This window comes from Leptidea sinapis, chromosome 5, assembly GCF_905404315.1.
Source record: "Leptidea sinapis chromosome 5, ilLepSina1.1, whole genome shotgun sequence".
Taxonomy (NCBI): domain Eukaryota; kingdom Metazoa; phylum Arthropoda; class Insecta; order Lepidoptera; family Pieridae; genus Leptidea; species Leptidea sinapis.
Genome location: NC_066269.1, coordinates 2,741,854 through 2,759,633, shown reverse-complemented (window position 1 = coordinate 2,759,633; position 17,780 = coordinate 2,741,854). Strand labels below are relative to the sequence as shown.

At 38.7% G+C, this 17,780-nt stretch overlaps 1 protein-coding gene across 3 annotated transcripts in view; it reads right to left on the bottom strand.

The window, feature by feature from the left end:
• Window positions 1–18: 18 nt before the first annotated feature.
• The window catches only part of LOC126964633 (neurogenic locus Notch protein), a 181,426-nt gene continuing 163,664 nt past the window's right edge, over window positions 19–17,780 (bottom strand). For 2 of the 3 annotated variants that reach the window (XM_050807856.1, XM_050807857.1), the window contains 20 exons: window positions 17,210–17,316; window positions 16,991–17,104; window positions 16,388–16,544; window positions 15,291–15,523; window positions 14,875–15,020; window positions 14,620–14,768; window positions 14,167–14,316; window positions 13,550–13,689; window positions 11,150–13,416; window positions 10,614–10,822; window positions 9,813–10,013; window positions 9,023–9,191; window positions 8,392–8,590; window positions 7,497–7,653; window positions 6,795–6,906; window positions 6,173–6,289; window positions 5,170–5,290; window positions 3,847–3,969; window positions 3,446–3,550; window positions 19–3,333 (listed from right to left, as the gene is read on the bottom strand). In XM_050807856.1, coding sequence (XP_050663813.1) covers window positions 3,140–3,333; window positions 3,446–3,550; window positions 3,847–3,969; window positions 5,170–5,290; window positions 6,173–6,289; window positions 6,795–6,906; window positions 7,497–7,653; window positions 8,392–8,590; window positions 9,023–9,191; window positions 9,813–10,013; window positions 10,614–10,822; window positions 11,150–13,416; window positions 13,550–13,689; window positions 14,167–14,316; window positions 14,620–14,768; window positions 14,875–15,020; window positions 15,291–15,523; window positions 16,388–16,544; window positions 16,991–17,104; window positions 17,210–17,316 — 5,170 coding nt within the window. In that variant the 3' untranslated portion in view covers window positions 19–3,139. Of the gene's footprint in view, window positions 3,334–3,445; window positions 3,551–3,846; window positions 3,970–5,169; window positions 5,291–6,172; window positions 6,290–6,794; window positions 6,907–7,496; window positions 7,654–8,391; window positions 8,591–9,022; window positions 9,192–9,812; window positions 10,014–10,613; window positions 10,823–11,149; window positions 13,417–13,549; window positions 13,690–14,166; window positions 14,317–14,619; window positions 14,769–14,874; window positions 15,021–15,290; window positions 15,524–16,383; window positions 16,545–16,990; window positions 17,105–17,209; window positions 17,317–17,780 lie in introns of those variants that run through there. The other variant, XM_050807858.1, reaches the window with a different exon arrangement.

Sequence of the window (17,780 nt, the reverse complement as noted above, 5' to 3'; positions counted from 1 at the left end):
AAAAATGAAACCACCACATAAAATTGATTCCTTTATTGTCATTACAGGAAAATATTTAAAATACTATTCTCCTCATTTAAAAATCTTACAAACAAATGCATTCAATAGTAATCGATAAAAAATATTTACACTTACAAACTACCTCGCTTAAATAACAGTATTTAGATACAATACGAAGGCACATAACAAAGATCATGCTCGATTAAATGTGCCGCATTCCATTGCATTACAATTACGCGCCAAATTTGACAAAATGACATTGACAGCTACACAAGTGACATTAGATTGACAGTTGAGAATAAATTGTTGCCCGATTCCTAAAAGGTAGAATAATTCTAAATTTCTTGCAAATTCATACATAATTGTACAGTAAAAATGTATTTTTTTCTATAAATCATTAACAATAGTTTTCTTATAGTTAATTTCAATAATTCACACTACTGAAATTTAAATCACGTACATGAAAAGTGAGTCACCTGTAGATAAGTGATCACCTATGCTTCCGATACAATCCAAGAATCCGAATATATAGACGGTTAGGTAGATAGTCTCCATAAAAAAACTACTACTGTAACTACTTATGTAAACCTTCTTTATTACAAATAAAAGCAAATATGTATAGTAGAATGATAAATAATAAAATTACCGAACTATAAGATACAATTCAAACATAATTTATTTTAATTTCATAAAACAAAATATAACAATATTTAAATAAAGAAGGTACCTATTTGAAATTTTAAAGGAACCAGGCATTACACAGATTCATATATTTTGTACTTAACGTCATAATTACACTTAAAGAATTTATAGAAGGAAGCGCGCCTTTCTAAAAGTACTCTAAATGCTAAGAAAACATTGATTTAACCTTTAAATTCAAGTTTTTAATTCGGTCTTGGGAATACCCACCAAAAATGAACGAAAAAAATGTATTTAAAATATCTTGGAATTTATTTGATTACAAGAAATAAAATCCTAGGCGAAAAAATCAGACAAATGAAGTTAATAATCCATAGATATGATCTAAAAATCTTTTTTTTTATAAACAAATCGAGTACATCACCAAGACATATCGGGTACCAGTTTCTCATTGGCACATAACGAAGACACAAAACACTTAACTATCATAAAATATTATTTACATAGGCGATATCGAAGTTTCATAAACTTACATAATATATGATACAATATGGAAATGTCTACAATTGAGCGGATTTTAAAGCAAAATGGAATGATGAGATCTCGTACGCAATGTACTGAAAACTTGAGATGACGAACTTAGCATAAAAATAATATCAGTAAAAAAATAAAAGTAAATGAGTGTTTACTGCCTCACTCCAAACACATTGGTTTTTAAAAAACATAATATGCACTAATATTCTAAACAATTACCGCTATATTTTTTGTAAAAAAAACTGTTTACATAATTATGTAGGTACTAGCAAGCTAGAAGATTTTTTCGTCATCCCACATTTATAATGGAAGCAATATTGGAATGATTCGGAATGAACGGTAAATAAAAAAAAACATAAACAAAACGACATCTATAATTACGTATTTCATTACAGGCTCCAAATTATATTAGCATAATTTAACATCTTATGAAATATCTAAAGATCTACATACAAAGTACAATTATTACGTGCTAAATCACACATAAATAATCTTTTACGAATCGCAAAACAATCTCGACTGTATACTAAGGCCAACGAGATGGGGAAAAGAATGTAAACAAACGGACTGTTACTGAGTTATCTCAAATGTTTAACGGGAAAAACAGAAGTACCGCCATCTGTTAGCGTGTTTTGATAATTTTTAACGCTATAGCTACCACATACCTGCTATATTATAATTAAGAAATTTAAAAGAATTGTAAACAAACGTTTGTGTGGGAAAGGTTACTATAGCATAAACGATTTTCTTTATGTTACCACAGACTGGGAATGAATCGAACACCCTCAGGCTCTTTAAGTATAAATGTTTATTGTAGGATATTACATTGTAAACCAAATTTTCAAAAAAAAGCCCGCTGAGTTTCTTGCGCCCGTTCTTCTCAAGTCTGAGGCAGTCTATTTCGAGTGGGTGATAGTTTTTGACGTTCAATAAGTGATTTTGAATCGTAATTCGAATAAAAATATTTCAATTTGAATTTAACATATATAACTATGGTTAATATAATAATAAATATCTGTCCTTATCACTCGTAAGCTCTTAAGCAGTAGGTAATGCCGTCAGTTAGTCGACGACAGCAGCTGTCGTTGCGTATTTCGTGGCCATTTTGTGAAAAAGTTATTTGAATTGCGTTCGAAGTAATACGTTTTATTCGTTTCTGTATTTACTGAGTTTTCTTGTTGATTTTTGCTGTTATTTTATGTTATGTTGTTTATTTTAATAATGGAAATATAGCTTGGCAGCTGTAGACAACCTTTGAAATATATCAATTCTTGTAAATATTCAAAGATGTCGATGAAAATGTTTTAAACACCCGAAACCTTCTTTACATTCTTTCTATCGTCTTGTTGGCCTTACTATAGATAAAACGTCCACTTAACAACAAAAACAACGTTACAATCATCTTCATTTTGGTGTACAGATAGTCAAAATTCAAATATAGAATTCTATTCGATTTTTTTTAAACGGAATTCAGGTCGAATAGGCTTTGACATTGTCATCTTCAGCCAAAATAGAGGCTAAAGTTAACACTCCCATTTTGTAAAATACTTACTCCCAGTAATAAATTAAACCGCTTTGCGTTATGTCTATAATGATACACCATGTTAATGATATGAGAAGGTTCTCAGCGATTTTCTAGGTGTGTTAATGAAAACTAATTATAATAAATTGACGAAATAGCTACAGATTTAATTTCTAAGCTGAAAACCTGCTCATTTACAATTTATTTCCACGTTACTTAACTACGTCATGGCTGTACAAATCAGTCTATCAGCTACGGCACAATAGCACCTATATGTAATGTGCTAAAATCTCTTTTCCTAATCCTTAAATGAGATTTGGCCTGTACAACAACATACAGCCAAATTTAATATGTTTATTACATACTTACTATACGTCAATAGTAAATTTTATTTATGGCCAATTTTTATCATTTTATTTCACACTGGCACTTATTGTTCTTTTTTTAAATGAAAATTGCTTCAGTAGCTCCTTTGTTGGTCTGTTGAATATCATTGGGCGATAGCGCAGCTCGATCTGACCAATCAGAGTGCGGGGATTGCGTGAGAGGGGTCTGCGGGGAGGGCGTAGACCAATGATCAGGCGATTCCGGTGATGGTGTAGGGAAAGTGTCACCCATACCCCAGCCGCCGTAGAGACCTGGAGTGGAAATTACGGTTATAAAACTAAGTCCTAGAAAGCCTATTTAAAACAGCATAACTATCCTAAGATTAATTAATAGACATCTTTGCATGATGATGTTTATACATACCGGACATGATGTTGGTGATGGCGGGGTGATGCGGCTGTGTGTGAGACAGTGCAGCGGCGTGCGTCATCACCGCCTGTAGCTGGGCATTGTGTTGCCCGCTCGAACCTGCGTGAGGACGCACATGCATAAGTCAAAGTGTCAAGTGGGAACCAGCTAGTGTTACAATATATTTCTGCCTTTCACCAGGGCACGCTGAAGACTACAAGATCTACTAGCCAGAGTCAGATTAGATCAGGGCGGAAAAACGGACTTGTAAGATAAATCTAGCCCAAAAAACCTTAATAAATAAATTTTTAAAGGTTTTTTGGGCTATTTTTTCTCTTTTCCAAAAGGTTGCAATGATTTCATTGACGTAAAAAATTCATTACATAAGTTAAATTTTATTTAATGTGGGTACTTACTGAGGTGCGCAAGCGCAGAGTATGCGGCAGCGTCGAGATGGTGCTGGTGATGGTGTCGCATGGCCGCCATGTGCGCCGGAGAGGTCGGTAACGATGGCCGCGACTTGCCCGGCGACGGAGACCCTGCACACACGGACGGTGAGAATAGGGCAGACATATTTTTTATAGCAATAAGGGACGAGACCAGTAGGACGTTCAGCTGATGGTATTGATAAGCCCAGCCCAATACAATACAGTGCCGCTTAGGATTCATGAAAAGTACAAAATTAAGACTCATTTGCCCAGTAATTTCACTAGCTACGGCGCCCTTCAGACCGAAACACAGTAATGTTTACACATAACTACTTCACGATTGAAAAAGGCGGCGACCCTATAATCTAGCCGGCATCCTGTGCAAAGGAGCCTTCCTCTGGTAAATGCTGTCGGCTGCTATGACAACCTTGGTCCTGGGACTTCCCTATTCTTTTTATGCTCCGGGGAAGCATGCAAATATAGCCTGCCATATGACAGTAATCACGACCATCATACTCGTATTCACGAAGCATCCTTACACAAACAATGAATTCAAGCTGTAAAGGTTGATGCATCCAATATACGATAATTTGTATTTATACAGTTTATAAGTTTTTATTAAATTTGATATTTAAAACGCTTTTTAACTTTGAACATTTGTTGTTTATATTGAATTAAATATTGTACAATACTTATTGATTTAAAAGAGTGGCCGGTAATATTGTTTGTATATTGAAGTGAAAACTTTTTTAGCGTCTTTAAACACTTTTCTTGGGATGGGTAAAACATGTTAAACTCACGTCAGGACACGTGACCTGATCGAAAGTTCGTAAGACAGTCGTCGAAAATGTGGATGAAAGTTGATTTTTCAGAGAGATAACCTTTTAATAATATGTCACATAATTGTAATAGTTCTGTAGTGCTAAATTTTTTATGTAATATATATTGTCATTTTTGTGAACGTTAGCGCTATAAATGAATATTGTATTTAATCACATAAATGCTAGTATTTTTATACTTATAAATAATGCAATTAGTGCGAAATAATTCCTTAACTATTCCAAAATATTCAAAAATGCACATCGTTTAAGTTCAACTTTTCACTTTTGCCGGCACTCCCGGAGTGCAACCCGTATTTTTCTTCTTGCAAGCTATACTATAATAACAACGTATTTATCACTACTTTCAACTTGACTGATAAGAAAAAAGATTAATCATAGATGGAGAGACGATAGCCCAAGTTATTCTATAAAGATTATTTCCCTTTAGAGGGATCGACCCCGAACATTACAGATTGGTAGCAAGAGTTACCTATGTAGGCATGTGGTGACGTCATCTGGTTGGTGTGCACTGGCGAGTGGTTGGAGTATGGCGGCGACAGAGACGCGCCGGCGCCGCCTACAGACACGCCGTACTGTAGCGTACCGCCCGACTGAAACAATACAGTAAAACCTATAAGAAACCAGAGTTATTAATTTATTAGTTTAGATAGAGTCTCTTGCTGTTAGGCAACCGATGATAACAGGCCAGGAATATTAGTTCAGTGTGCGTGAATTGCTCAATATATTGGTTAGTTCTACACTCAATTTTTTTCGACGTTTTCACAGATGTCAGCCTATTTAAACGTATAATAATATAATGATCTACGATATAATGCTTGCCAATAAAACTAATAATATTTATTACATTGATTGGACCTTAGTTCAAGGCCATGTATCGAATACTTATATTCGATACATGGCCTAGGTATTGTATAGAGTACCGGAATATACCTACACATTGCAGGTAACATATACAAAAAAATGTATCCAGGAATTCTATACAATTCCTAGGTATTGCGTATAGAATACCGGATTATACACATTGCAGGTAACATATACAATATTAATGCATCCAGGAGTTATAAACAATTCCTAGGTATTCTATAGAATACCATATTATGCACATTTCCGGTAACATATACAATACATATGTATCCAGGAATTCTATACAATTCCTAGGTATTGCGTATAGAATACCGGATTATACACATTGTAGGTAACATATACAATACAAATGTATCCAGGAATTCTATACAATTCCTAGGTATTGTATAGAATACCAGATTATGCACATTTCCGGTAACATATACAATACAAATGTATCCAGGAATTCTATACAATTCCTAGATATAGAATACCAGATTATGCACATTTCCGGTAACATATACAATACAAATGTATCCAGGAATTCTATACAATTCCTAGGTATAGCATAGAATATCGGATTATGCATATTACCCGTAACATACACAATATAATTGTATGTTTAGTACCTTAACACAATCCTCGTAGCTGGGCGGCTGTTTGTGTTGCACAAGCTGCTCCATACCCGGGAACTGCGCCATAGCGTTGGAGTACAGAGACGTCGCGTCATACGGAGACGGTAGGTCCTGACAGACAAATATACATAATTAAAAAATGGCCTGTGTTATTACAAAAAAGTTAAACATGAGTTTTAAAAAAGTTCCATTACAAATCTATGTCTTTCTGTTGTTTAACGTTAATAAATCTTTAGACATTGCTGATACATAAACACGAGTCGAAGCTTGTCAGGTGTGTCTAACGGATAGATTCAATTTATATGGAAGATTTAGACTATATATATTATGACAGAAAGCTCACAGCTAACAATGATAATACATGATTCTTCTATAGTTTGATGCGGAAAAGTTGCCATTTAGTCCCATAATAATTTCACATAGCTTTGCCGAGTAGTTTTCATTTTATGACTATGTGAAGTCCGGGTGCCGAGCTAAATGAAATCGAGGTTATATATATATATATTATATAGCGTCTATTACGCAGCATTTTAATTCAGTTGTGTTGCAACCGCGCTTTGAATACAATGCCACGCAATGACAAAAAGTTCAGTGAAAAAGTGTAAAAATTTTGTACCTGTAAATTTTGCAGCGGTGACTCGACAGGACTCAAACTAAACCCTAAGCTCTCGACGCTCTGCGGCACTTCCTGCGCTACTTTCTTATTGTTCTTTTTTACACTTGGCTTCCTACAACATTAAAAGATAAATCCATTAATTATACAAATTAAATTTGTTACCAAAACTTATGAGCTATGTTGGACTCGAAGCCGCGCTTCTCGGTTGGTCGGATCCGTCTGGGCGCTCTTACCAACTGAGCCAACCGTTCGAGTGACGTATGGATCTTAAATCTTGGTATGTCTTGTTCATTCTTCAATCAATAAATAATTAAAAAATAAATATAAATATACTACATAGTGAGACATTTTGGGTGAAATCTCGTGAGTTCGCGTCACCCAATTGCTTATAGCAGTGTATCTGTAACAATACAACTGACGTATGGTACAATATTAGCGCTGTGTACGTCTTATAAGTGAAATTGAATGGATTTAGTGAAAAGCTCAATATGTATATTTTTTAAACATTATGAAATTTCAAATTTTAATACTAAAACTTCTAAGTTCACTTCTATCGGCAGTCTCTACAACTGACAATTTTTTTCTAGATTTGTACAAGCAGCGAGACAGGGATAGCAATACAACCATGAGGTCGACTCTTTATTTTGCTGCGATCTTTAGTTCCATGTGAACGAAGATTCTGTAATATAAAATAGTACATACCGTCTAATCTGCGAGGCTTGCATGTTATTGTTATCGTATCCCTGTTCCTGGGGGCTTTCAGGACCCTTCCCCCTCCCTTTCTTCGGTTTCCCCTTCGCCCCCGTAGCGCTGATAACCGTCGGCTGGCTTATCAACTGTGGATGCGGGTTCGGCGACGCTGTCAAATTAATAACTTTATTAGTTTAAAGTATATCCGGGAAAAGGTAATACATCTTGGGAGTGTGTAAATACTAACGGTACTTTGATATTTGAATGATGTTGAGAAATCTTGAAATTAAAATTATTATCATGTGTATCTATACCAGAGGGATACGCATGGCATAGATCATGAGACCTCTATTAATTCACTAGCTTTTTTACAAGTTCTGTTATGCCTGGTTTTACGATATGGGTCGTTTTAAGTACACACCCAATTTAATTAGTAATAAATTACCTAATTAATTAGTAATTATTAATTAATCTAAATAGTTTGCCAGGATATAAGACTTTATCATGCATATCTTAAAAAAATATGGTAATTGATACGACCTGCCCATTACAATGCAGTGCTGCTGAGGATTCTTGAATAGCCTTAAAATTCTGAGCGGCACCACAATTGCACTCGCCGCCTTGAGACATAAGATGTTCAGTCTCATTAGCTCAGTAATTTCACTAGCTACGGCGTCCTTCAGACCGAAACACATAAATGCTTACACATTACTGTTTCATGGCAGAAAAAGGCGCCATTGTGGTAATAATTCCATTCCATAATAAAACCCATAATCTAGCCGGCATCCTGTGCAAAGAAGCCTTCCCACTGGTAACTGCCCTTAGTCGCCTGTAACGACACACTAAGGCCTGGGACTTTATTATTCTTTTTATGCCGCAGAGAAGCACAGGGCTATGGTATACTCACACATGAGGTGATGATGCTGCGGCCTGGGGCAGTGCTCATCCAGCAGCCTCACAATGTCATCGTGCATGCGCTCCTGAGCGACATCCCGCGGTAGTCTGTCCATATGGTCCGTTATCTCTCTGTTGGCCATGGCGTCAAGCAGGGCTTTACAAGCGCCGTATGACCCTTCCCGGGCACCGAGGAATAGAGGGGTTTCATCCTGCAAACATAGGGACACATGAGGGCGCAGTCCGATATGCTTTTGTTCGTATATAATTGTTAAACGTAGATGATGCTGCTTATAATAAGGTGATAAGTCGTCCCAGAAAAAATAAGAATATTTTAAAATTAAAATGTAAGAAATAGAGAAAAAAATATAAATAGATTGTTGAATTTATGAGTGTAAAAACATATTTTTATTACTACCTACGTTGTAATATAAATATAATTTATATAGACTAGGCTATAAACTTAAGGAGAACCTAGTAATGTAACAGATTTAGTACACTAGACTATCAAGTTAAGTAGAACCCAGTAATGTAAACATTTTTGTACACTAGACTATCCAGTTAAGGAGGACCTAGTAATGTAAACATTTTAGTACACTAGACTATAAAGTGAAGTTACTCTTTGGAAATTTAAAAAAAATAACCTTGTCATCTTGGGCGTCCCGATTGGCTCCATGCACCAGAAGGACATTAACAGCATCCACGTTGTTCACAGCTGCCGCCCAGTGCAGCGCTGTCTTGCCGCTGTTGTCTGCCGCGTTTATGTCGGCGTCGGCGTTTATGAGGTCTTCTACCATGCCCTCTATGGCGAGCCTGGAAATGTCAAATCATATTTTAATTATATACTTCTTAGTTGAAATAAATTTGTGTGATTTGCACAGCTGTTAGTCTTAATAAAACCTATCCTGGAGCTACTCTATAAGCGCCATTAACCGGACTATTTTTGAGTTTTGCGATTTTTTGATACATTGGTACGCGCAATTATAGCTAAGAAACTAACATCAATAGCGGACAGTTGTATTTGATATACATGTAATCTCTTTCTATATCTTGCGCTTAACTGGATTAAATATAAAGATTGCAATATTTTAAATATTATTGAAAAATAAATGAAATCAACACATATAAATTTGGATACACAAACAACAAGGACTTCTAGCGTTACCAACATGAATCATTTTGTCATTAGCAACAAATTGCTACTTTCGGCAATTCATTTCCTATCTATGGAATGTTTTGGTGATATATTTTTCAATCTATGGGATGACGTATTAGTATTTTTAAGATCGGTATCTGTCTGATTTATGACAGATAACCTATATGAACATATGAATCTAAGTGGACATTCAGGATGGATTAACGGACAGTACGACATAAAAACTGAATTTAAAATTGGAGACTGGAAATTTAAAGTGACCGTTAGTGTATTCATACCTGGCAGCTAGAATGAGTGGTGTGGTTCCGTCGTGCATCCTTGCGTTGAGGTTGGTTGCTCGGTTCCGCAACAGGATTTGGAACACGCCCATGGCGTCTGCGGCAACGGCGGAGTGCAGCGGAGTTCGACCTGTATTGTCCTGGGAGTTGGCGTCCGCACCCGCGTCCAGAAGACGCTTGGCCGCGTCCGCACGTGCGTATCTACCGAAGTTACAAACATATTACAATTATTAATAGTACAATTTATGATGCCAGCTAGATTATGGGTACATCAACGGCGCCTTTTTCAGCCGTGAAGCAGTAATGTGTAAATATTATTGTTTCGGTCTACAGGGCGCCATAGCTAGTGAAATAACTGGGAAAATGAGGCTTAACATCTCAAGATTTTTTTTTGGTTTTTCAAGAATCGTGAGCGGCATAGCATTGTAATGGGCAGGGCGTATAAATTACTATCAGATAAATTTCCTGCTCGTCTCATCCTTTATTGTCATAAAAAAATATCCTTGAACGTTAATCATTAGAATTCTCCCAAAGGTCGTAATTTGAATATTGTTCATTCAACTCACGGTTAATTAGTTTCTTCTTATTTCTCTCTTACTTTACTGCACTTCATTATTTTACTAGCAAAAATAAGTCCAACGGAAGACCAGTGTTGGTTTTCTAATCAACACACATGCTGTATTGGGACCACTTTGTAACGTATAGAAATACTCAAACGTCAATTATTAAATGCCTTACACGAGTAATTTAAAAAAATGTAAATAATAAGTAAAAACATAGTTATAGTTATTAAGTACATACCTGGCTGCTAGATGCAGGCTGGTCTCTCCAGTCTTGTCCATGGCTGCGTTGAGCTGTGCGCCCTGGGCCACCAGCTCGGATATGATGTGGGCGGTCTGCTCATCCTCCACGTCGGATCCCGTGTCCAGTCCTCCGCCACGGATGGCTGCCACCATCAGCGGAGTCATTCCGAGCGGACCCCGAGCATTTACATCCACGTGACCATCATGCTGTTGATCACAATACTTTATGAATATCTAAGCCGATATGATCAGCAAATTGAAGACCATGGATCACAGGATCTCTTTAAATTTTCAGGATAAATCGTACCCTTTGTTCTCTCACAACTTATTAGCAAAATGTCTAAATGATCGATGAATAGTTAAAGCGTGAAAGTACGTCAATCAGAATCACACATCACAAATACGACATAAAAATTACAAATTCATTTTGAGAAAGTGAAATTTCTTCAGCATTACATAATAAAGATATTTCTTGAAAAAACTTATTATAAAGTGATGAAAAATTTATGAAGATAAAATATTTATAGAACTTACTATGGCTGGTGGAGTCATCATACTCGGTGGCACCCTGATATCCGCCGCATCCAAATGCTGCTGTGTCCATACCCTGGGCTCGTGGCTCGCTTCCTCATAGTCCGTAATAGCCGTGTGATCTGAAGCATAGCCAGTCGGAGCCCCGCTATCACCAGGACCCCTAGCCCGCTTCGCTCTAGGACCCGATGTATCATCATCCTCATCTGACCAATGGGGAGGGCCCATATGACCACCATTTATGTCAACATCAATACATCCCATTGAGCCCTTGTTCAAGTTCCTCATTTCTTGGCCGTCTGGTCCACGCCGCCTCGCACGATGACGGGAAGAAGACCCATTGCTTATAAATCCTTCCGGAAGCCATGTTATTCCCGCAGCACGTTTTCTTTGGGCAGTTACCAGCACACCGATCAATAAACCAGCTAATAAGACTAGAATAACTCCGATAAAGACATATTTGGAGTTTGTTGGTGACTCTCCTTCGTCAGGTGTCACTTCTCCCTTAACTTGAAATATAGGAAAGTCAGGAGATAGAGAATGTTTGGAAGCAGTAGCCGCCAGAAATTCAGCGGCTTCCCGAGCTGAGAAGAAACACTCTGATCCAGATAATGTCGTACATTTTCTGTTATCAATCTCGAGGTAAACCTTGACGCCTAATTGTGCACGTTCAGTAAATACTATATGGTGTTTCTTGCCAAACTCCGTGTCTTGAAGACCAATGTCTGTCGAACCCTTCCATGGATAGACCATATCGTTACCGAGATGATCTTTTTTAATGAGAATCGTAGTTCGGAGTTGATGGCCTAAGTCACGGAGGAATGCAATGGAGTTCTCTCTAAAGGTTTTCATATCCATCAGCAGAATGATGGACATAACGCCTTCTGCTAAATCTGGAGGTTCATTTTCGCAGTCCAGACCATCCCAGTTACATTCAGCGTTGTTGCAGCCGTAATCACAGTGTCCGTTAGCGTAGTGCTTTTGGCAGTATGCGTCGTAGATAGGGTTACATCTTTGGAGTGATTTCTCGCAGTCTCGCCCGTCAAACAAACACGCTTGGGTATTACATACCTCATTGCACTCTCCGTTCATAAATACCTCCCAGCATTTTATTGGTGCAGTACAGTTAGCCCAAGGATTGATGCCCAGAGAACAATCATTTCCATCGAACTCACACGCAAAGGTATTACATTCCTCATCGCAGTGATTGTCTCCTTTTTTCTCTTTACAGCCTAATTTCACACACTGCTCCCGTTGGAAGGCCAAATCTAGTTCTTGAAGAGTTAAGGCAGGGTTGTTTCCATAGACCCCTGTCACAGGGCTTCCGTATCCACCTCTGGAATGTGGGTCGTGTATATCACAATCCTTACCCATCCATTGTCTCGGGCAGTAGCACAAATAATCACCAGGTTTGTCGATACACCGGGCTTCGGGATGTTTACAAGGATTGCTGAGGCACTCGTTCATTGAATCAATTTCACAGTTTATACCGGATAGACCTGAAGGACAATCGCAAACGTAGTCTCCAATTTCTGATGTCCGACAGTAGCCTCCATTCTGGCATGGGTTGGAATCGCAGGCATATCCAGAGTACTCACAGTTTTTGCCGTAAAATCCATCATTACACAAGCATTCATGGCCGCCTTGAATTGCGGTACAGATACCGCCATTCTGGCAAGGTGAGTTAGCACAGAAGTTGACTTTGGCATCACAATGTCTACCCATGAAGCCCGGCTTGCAATTGCAATGATAATCATTAATAAGCTGAACGCAGTCTTGCGTTCCAGGGTTGGAACATGGGTTAGACAAACACTCGTTAATATCTCCCTCACATCTAGGTCCAACAAATCCCGGAGGACATTTGCATTCAAATCCACCAACTTTGTCAATGCAAGTTCCGTTGTTGTGGCAGGCGTCTTGTTTGCAATCATTGACGTTGATCTCGCAGATTTTTCCAAGGGTACCGAATGGACAGGAGCAGGAGAAGTTGTTGATAAGATCGTGGCAGGTTCCGCCATTTTGACAAGGGTTGGGCAGGCAGTCGTTAACGTTAAGCTCGCAGTTTTGTCCCTGAAATCCTTTTGCACATTGACACTGGTAGGTTCCGATTAAATCTTTGCAAACGGCGCCATTTTGGCACGGCGCTGAGTCACATTCATTGATTTCCTTTTGGCAGTAGGAACCGGTGTAACCATCTAGGCAGTGACATCTGTGAGAGTTTCCGATATCCTCGCATGTTCCGTTGTTGCACAGTTGTTTCAGCTTTAAACCTATAAATAATACTTTATTTAATTTTAAATCACTTGAGTTTAATGTGTATTTGGGTAAATGAAAGCTTTAGTTATCACATGTGAAAACAAGTTTTAAAATAAATAATAATAATAAAATACATTAGAATTATACCTTTTCGAATACTAGCATCCTTGCAGGAGACCATTTCGACATCACATAGTTTTCCAGACCAGCCCGGCGAACATGTACACGTGTACTGCGGTCCCTTTTGCGAGCAAGTCGCACCGTTCTCACAGGGACTGTTCTCGCACCTAATACACCAATAAATTAGTAATTGGTTTAAACAGATGGTAATACATTAAAAATGTTATTATAAAATTTTATTGAATACTACGAGAAAAAGAAGCAAAATAGGATATTTTATAAGTATCATCATAACTGCTATATAGCTAGCATAGCTTTCCTGTAAAACCGGTTTCTTTGCTTTCAATTTCCCATTGTTCTCGCGGTGTTCAAAGGTCGATGTAAATAAACGTGCATACTTCATTTAGTTATCATAAGGCTTAATGCATGTTAATCTGTCCTCGAAGTTCATAAGAGAAAGTTATAAGAAATTACTTTATGTTAAAGCAATACCTAATGTTGTAATTTATTAATTAATAAGAGAGCATTTGAACATAATAATATAGTAGATCCAGTATTCTAAATGAAGAATGTAGTGACGGTTAATCATTTCTTAGCTAAGACTTTTTGAAGTAAAGAATATTTATGTGCAATGTAGATGTTACCATTCAACGTAGGCTTCGCAGTGTTTGCCGGTGAACCCATAGGAGCAGTGGCACGTGTAGTGCGTGACGTGGTCGTGACAGGTGGCACCGTTGTCACAAGGCGAGCTGTCACACATATTGATCCGGAACTGGCAATTCGAGCCCGTGTACCTGCATAAACCAGTGTTGCCATATAGTTAACAAATTTTCAAAAAAATCTTTACATATTGGATTTATTAAACAACAAGACAGCGACATCTCGAGTAAATTTTGAAATAAACAACTTTTGGTGTTGAGCAGGTTATCAACTGTAAAGTAGAACCTGTAGATGGAGCCACAACTTGAGAGTTGAACAAGACATACCAAGATTTTCGGTCGCTTCATCAGTCGGGACGGTTCGCTTCATAAATTTTGGTACACATTAAATTTGCACAGTTATTGTAGGGAATATTAGAATAAGGTTTAATCCCTCACCCTGGGGGACACGAGCAGTTGTAAGAGTTAACGCCGTCGATACAGGTTCCGCCGTTCATGCAGCTCGACTCTGTGCAGTCCTCGTCGTTGGTCTGGCACGTGATGCCGGAGAAACCCAGCGGGCAGGTGCACGTGTATGATGCCACATACTGAACACAAATAATATGGACGTAAGCGCACAATTTATAAGAAAGAATATGTAAGCAAAAGAAACATTGCTTATGGTATTATATTGTCAAAGATTTAGGGGTATACCTGGTTGCAAGTGGCTCCGTTAGCGCAGGGCTGTGACTGGCACTCGTCGATGTCCACCTCGCAGTGTTTCCCCGCGAACCCACTGGCGCACATGCAGTGGTAGTCACCAATCCTGTCCAGGCACGAGGCGCCGTTCTGGCACGGGACTGAAAAATACACGGGAATGTCATTACATAGCTATAAATGATCAAATTTACTAGGTCAGTTTCGACAGTTATCTGTCCATTTTGTTGTACATAGACTCTTTTTGCCGTGTCGCGTTGACTATAAACATGCAATAAAGCCAATGGAAACATAGGCCTGTACATGGCGATGACCATGCCTTCATATTTTTCCCTCCATATTGATGCATGCTGGGCGTCCAAGGCCGTAACTGGCCCACGTCGCGTTCGTCATAAGATAGTAGATATACTTACAAGAGGCGCAGTCGTCGGTGTTGATGGCGCAGTCCTTGCCCTCGTAGCCGCGCGCGCACAGACAGGCGTACGAGCCCTCCGTGTTGATGCACGTGGCCTCGTTGTGGCAGGGCGCCGAGGCCGCGCACTCGTCCACATCCCGCTCGCACAGGGCGCCCATCCAGCCCACGCCGCACTGGCACGTGAACTCCGCGTACGACGCCTCCGCAACGCAACGGCCGCCGTGACGACATCTGGTGAACGGAATTACGGAATTAATACTTAGCTTGAGGCTTTGTCCACATAAAAAAATGACGAGGACAAACAAGCTTACGAGTCACCTGGTGTTAATCGTAGGAGCTTTGCCGGCCTATAGGTAGGTGTACGCGCTTTTTTGAAGGTACCCATGTTATATCGTCCCGGAAAAACCGCAAAAGGAAGCTCATTCTACGGTTTTTATTAGCAGGTGGAACAAAGCTCCGAAGAGCTATGAAAACCGCACTGTGGAAGACTGGGTACTCTAGATGGTGAGGATATCCTAACTTCTGGCGTGTCGTGCAAAGGTGGAATTAGTATTGTTTAGTTATATTTTAAATAATATAAACAGATTGTTTCTTGAAATTTGTATTTTCTGCTTCGATATAAACTTAGATACAATACACAAGAAAAAAGATGCGTAAAAACGCCATAATCAGATATGACCCTTTGTATAAAAGATATGACGGGTTGGCCGCTCGTAAGCCGTACGTCACATGTGTATTATGCATACGGACATAACGAGGTGCATATTGCACATATCTGACCACCACCAACCACTCAAGACATTTGTTGCGAATTATATGTATTCAGAAATAATATTCAAATACTCTAATCAGAAATGAGGAGATCCGTAGAAAAACCACAGTCCCCGACATAGCCACATGGCGACCACGTACCGGAAGACGCAGTGTTGGTAGGCCCCGATGATCAAGATTGATGATCTGGTCATGATCGCTGGAATACGTTGGATAAGGGTAGGTTAGGTTAGAACAGAACCAACATAGCGGAGATCTTTGGCAGAGGCCTTTGTCCAGCAGTGGACGTCTACCGTCTGATATGATGATGATATGTGTACTCACTGGTTTGGCAGACAGGGGTCGAGCGTGTTCTCACAGTTGCGGCCAGAATGGGGCGGTGCGCACACGCAACGGTAGCCGTTCACCAGGTCGATGCAGGAGCCGCCGTGCAGGCATGGGGTGCCCGCGCAGTCATCGATGTTCGTTTCGCAGTTCACGCCTGTATAAAAATACGAATTTTATGGTCATAAGTAGCAGAAAGCTGTAAGAAGAAGCAGATTCACTACTTTAACTCGGCATCATCTGCTAAAAAAAATCATAATCAAGGCACAGATAGTACGGACACGTAATGTCAGGCCAAATGGTTATGGTTATAGGACTACACATATCTACCAACAAGCACTTTTTTTTGGGTAAAAAACTCAATGATATGGATCGGCCTCTTGTTTTATCCTTATAAATAGCTTCCTCAGCTCCCGATGTTTTGCCCCTTTCTTTAGCAGCTACTCCTACTAGGTCATCTGCCCAACATATATTTTAACTATGGTCCTTCGAGCCGGTTGTTTCTTATGTCGACAGTCAGCCATACGTGAAATGTGGTCAGCCCAGTATAAAGTCAGAGCATCTAAAAGAAAAGCTTGCATTTTGCAATAATAGTACACAAACCTGTGAATCCCAGGATACAGTCACATTTGTACGCGTTGAGTCTATCGTGGCAGGTTCCGCCGTGTTGGCACGGGTTGGAACTGCACTCGTCGATATCCCGTTCACATCTTTGACCTAAATGCAACACAAAATATAAGATTTTTTACGTTGACATTCGATTTCATTTAAAATATATATATATATTTCATTTCATGAAAAATATGGAAACATCCAACTAACCTCCATATCCTGGCAGACAATGGCAGATGAACTGGTTGACTCCATCCTCACAGGTTCCACCGTTGATGCAGGGGTTAGAAGCGCATTCATTGACATCAGACAAGCATCTGTTTATTAAAATAATGGTTAGTTATTTATATTCCTAAAAAGCACTTCTCGCATACCATGTTTTATGAAAACAGAGCCTTTCAAAATCTTTTTATAGTCATATTTGGATTTGCTTGAGTTTCGCTTTTTTAATAAAAAAAAACATCCCTCCGAACGAATAAGAAGTTAATAAAAGTATTTTTAAAAATAACGTTTAAGATTTCGATCGAGTAATTAATACAGTACAATTATTATTTTTAGCGATTATTATCTGCTATCTATAGCCCCGATTTCACCAATGACACTTCAAACTGAGTTTAATTAAACTTGGTTTTACGTTAACGAGGTTAAATGCTAGTGTTGATTTTTCATTAAACAAAGCGATTTCACCAATACCTTTTGAGCGTCTTGACTTAAACTGAGTTACATGTCATTAACAATAGAATGTATCAAATAGCAGTTAAAACTGTCAAAAAATCGATAA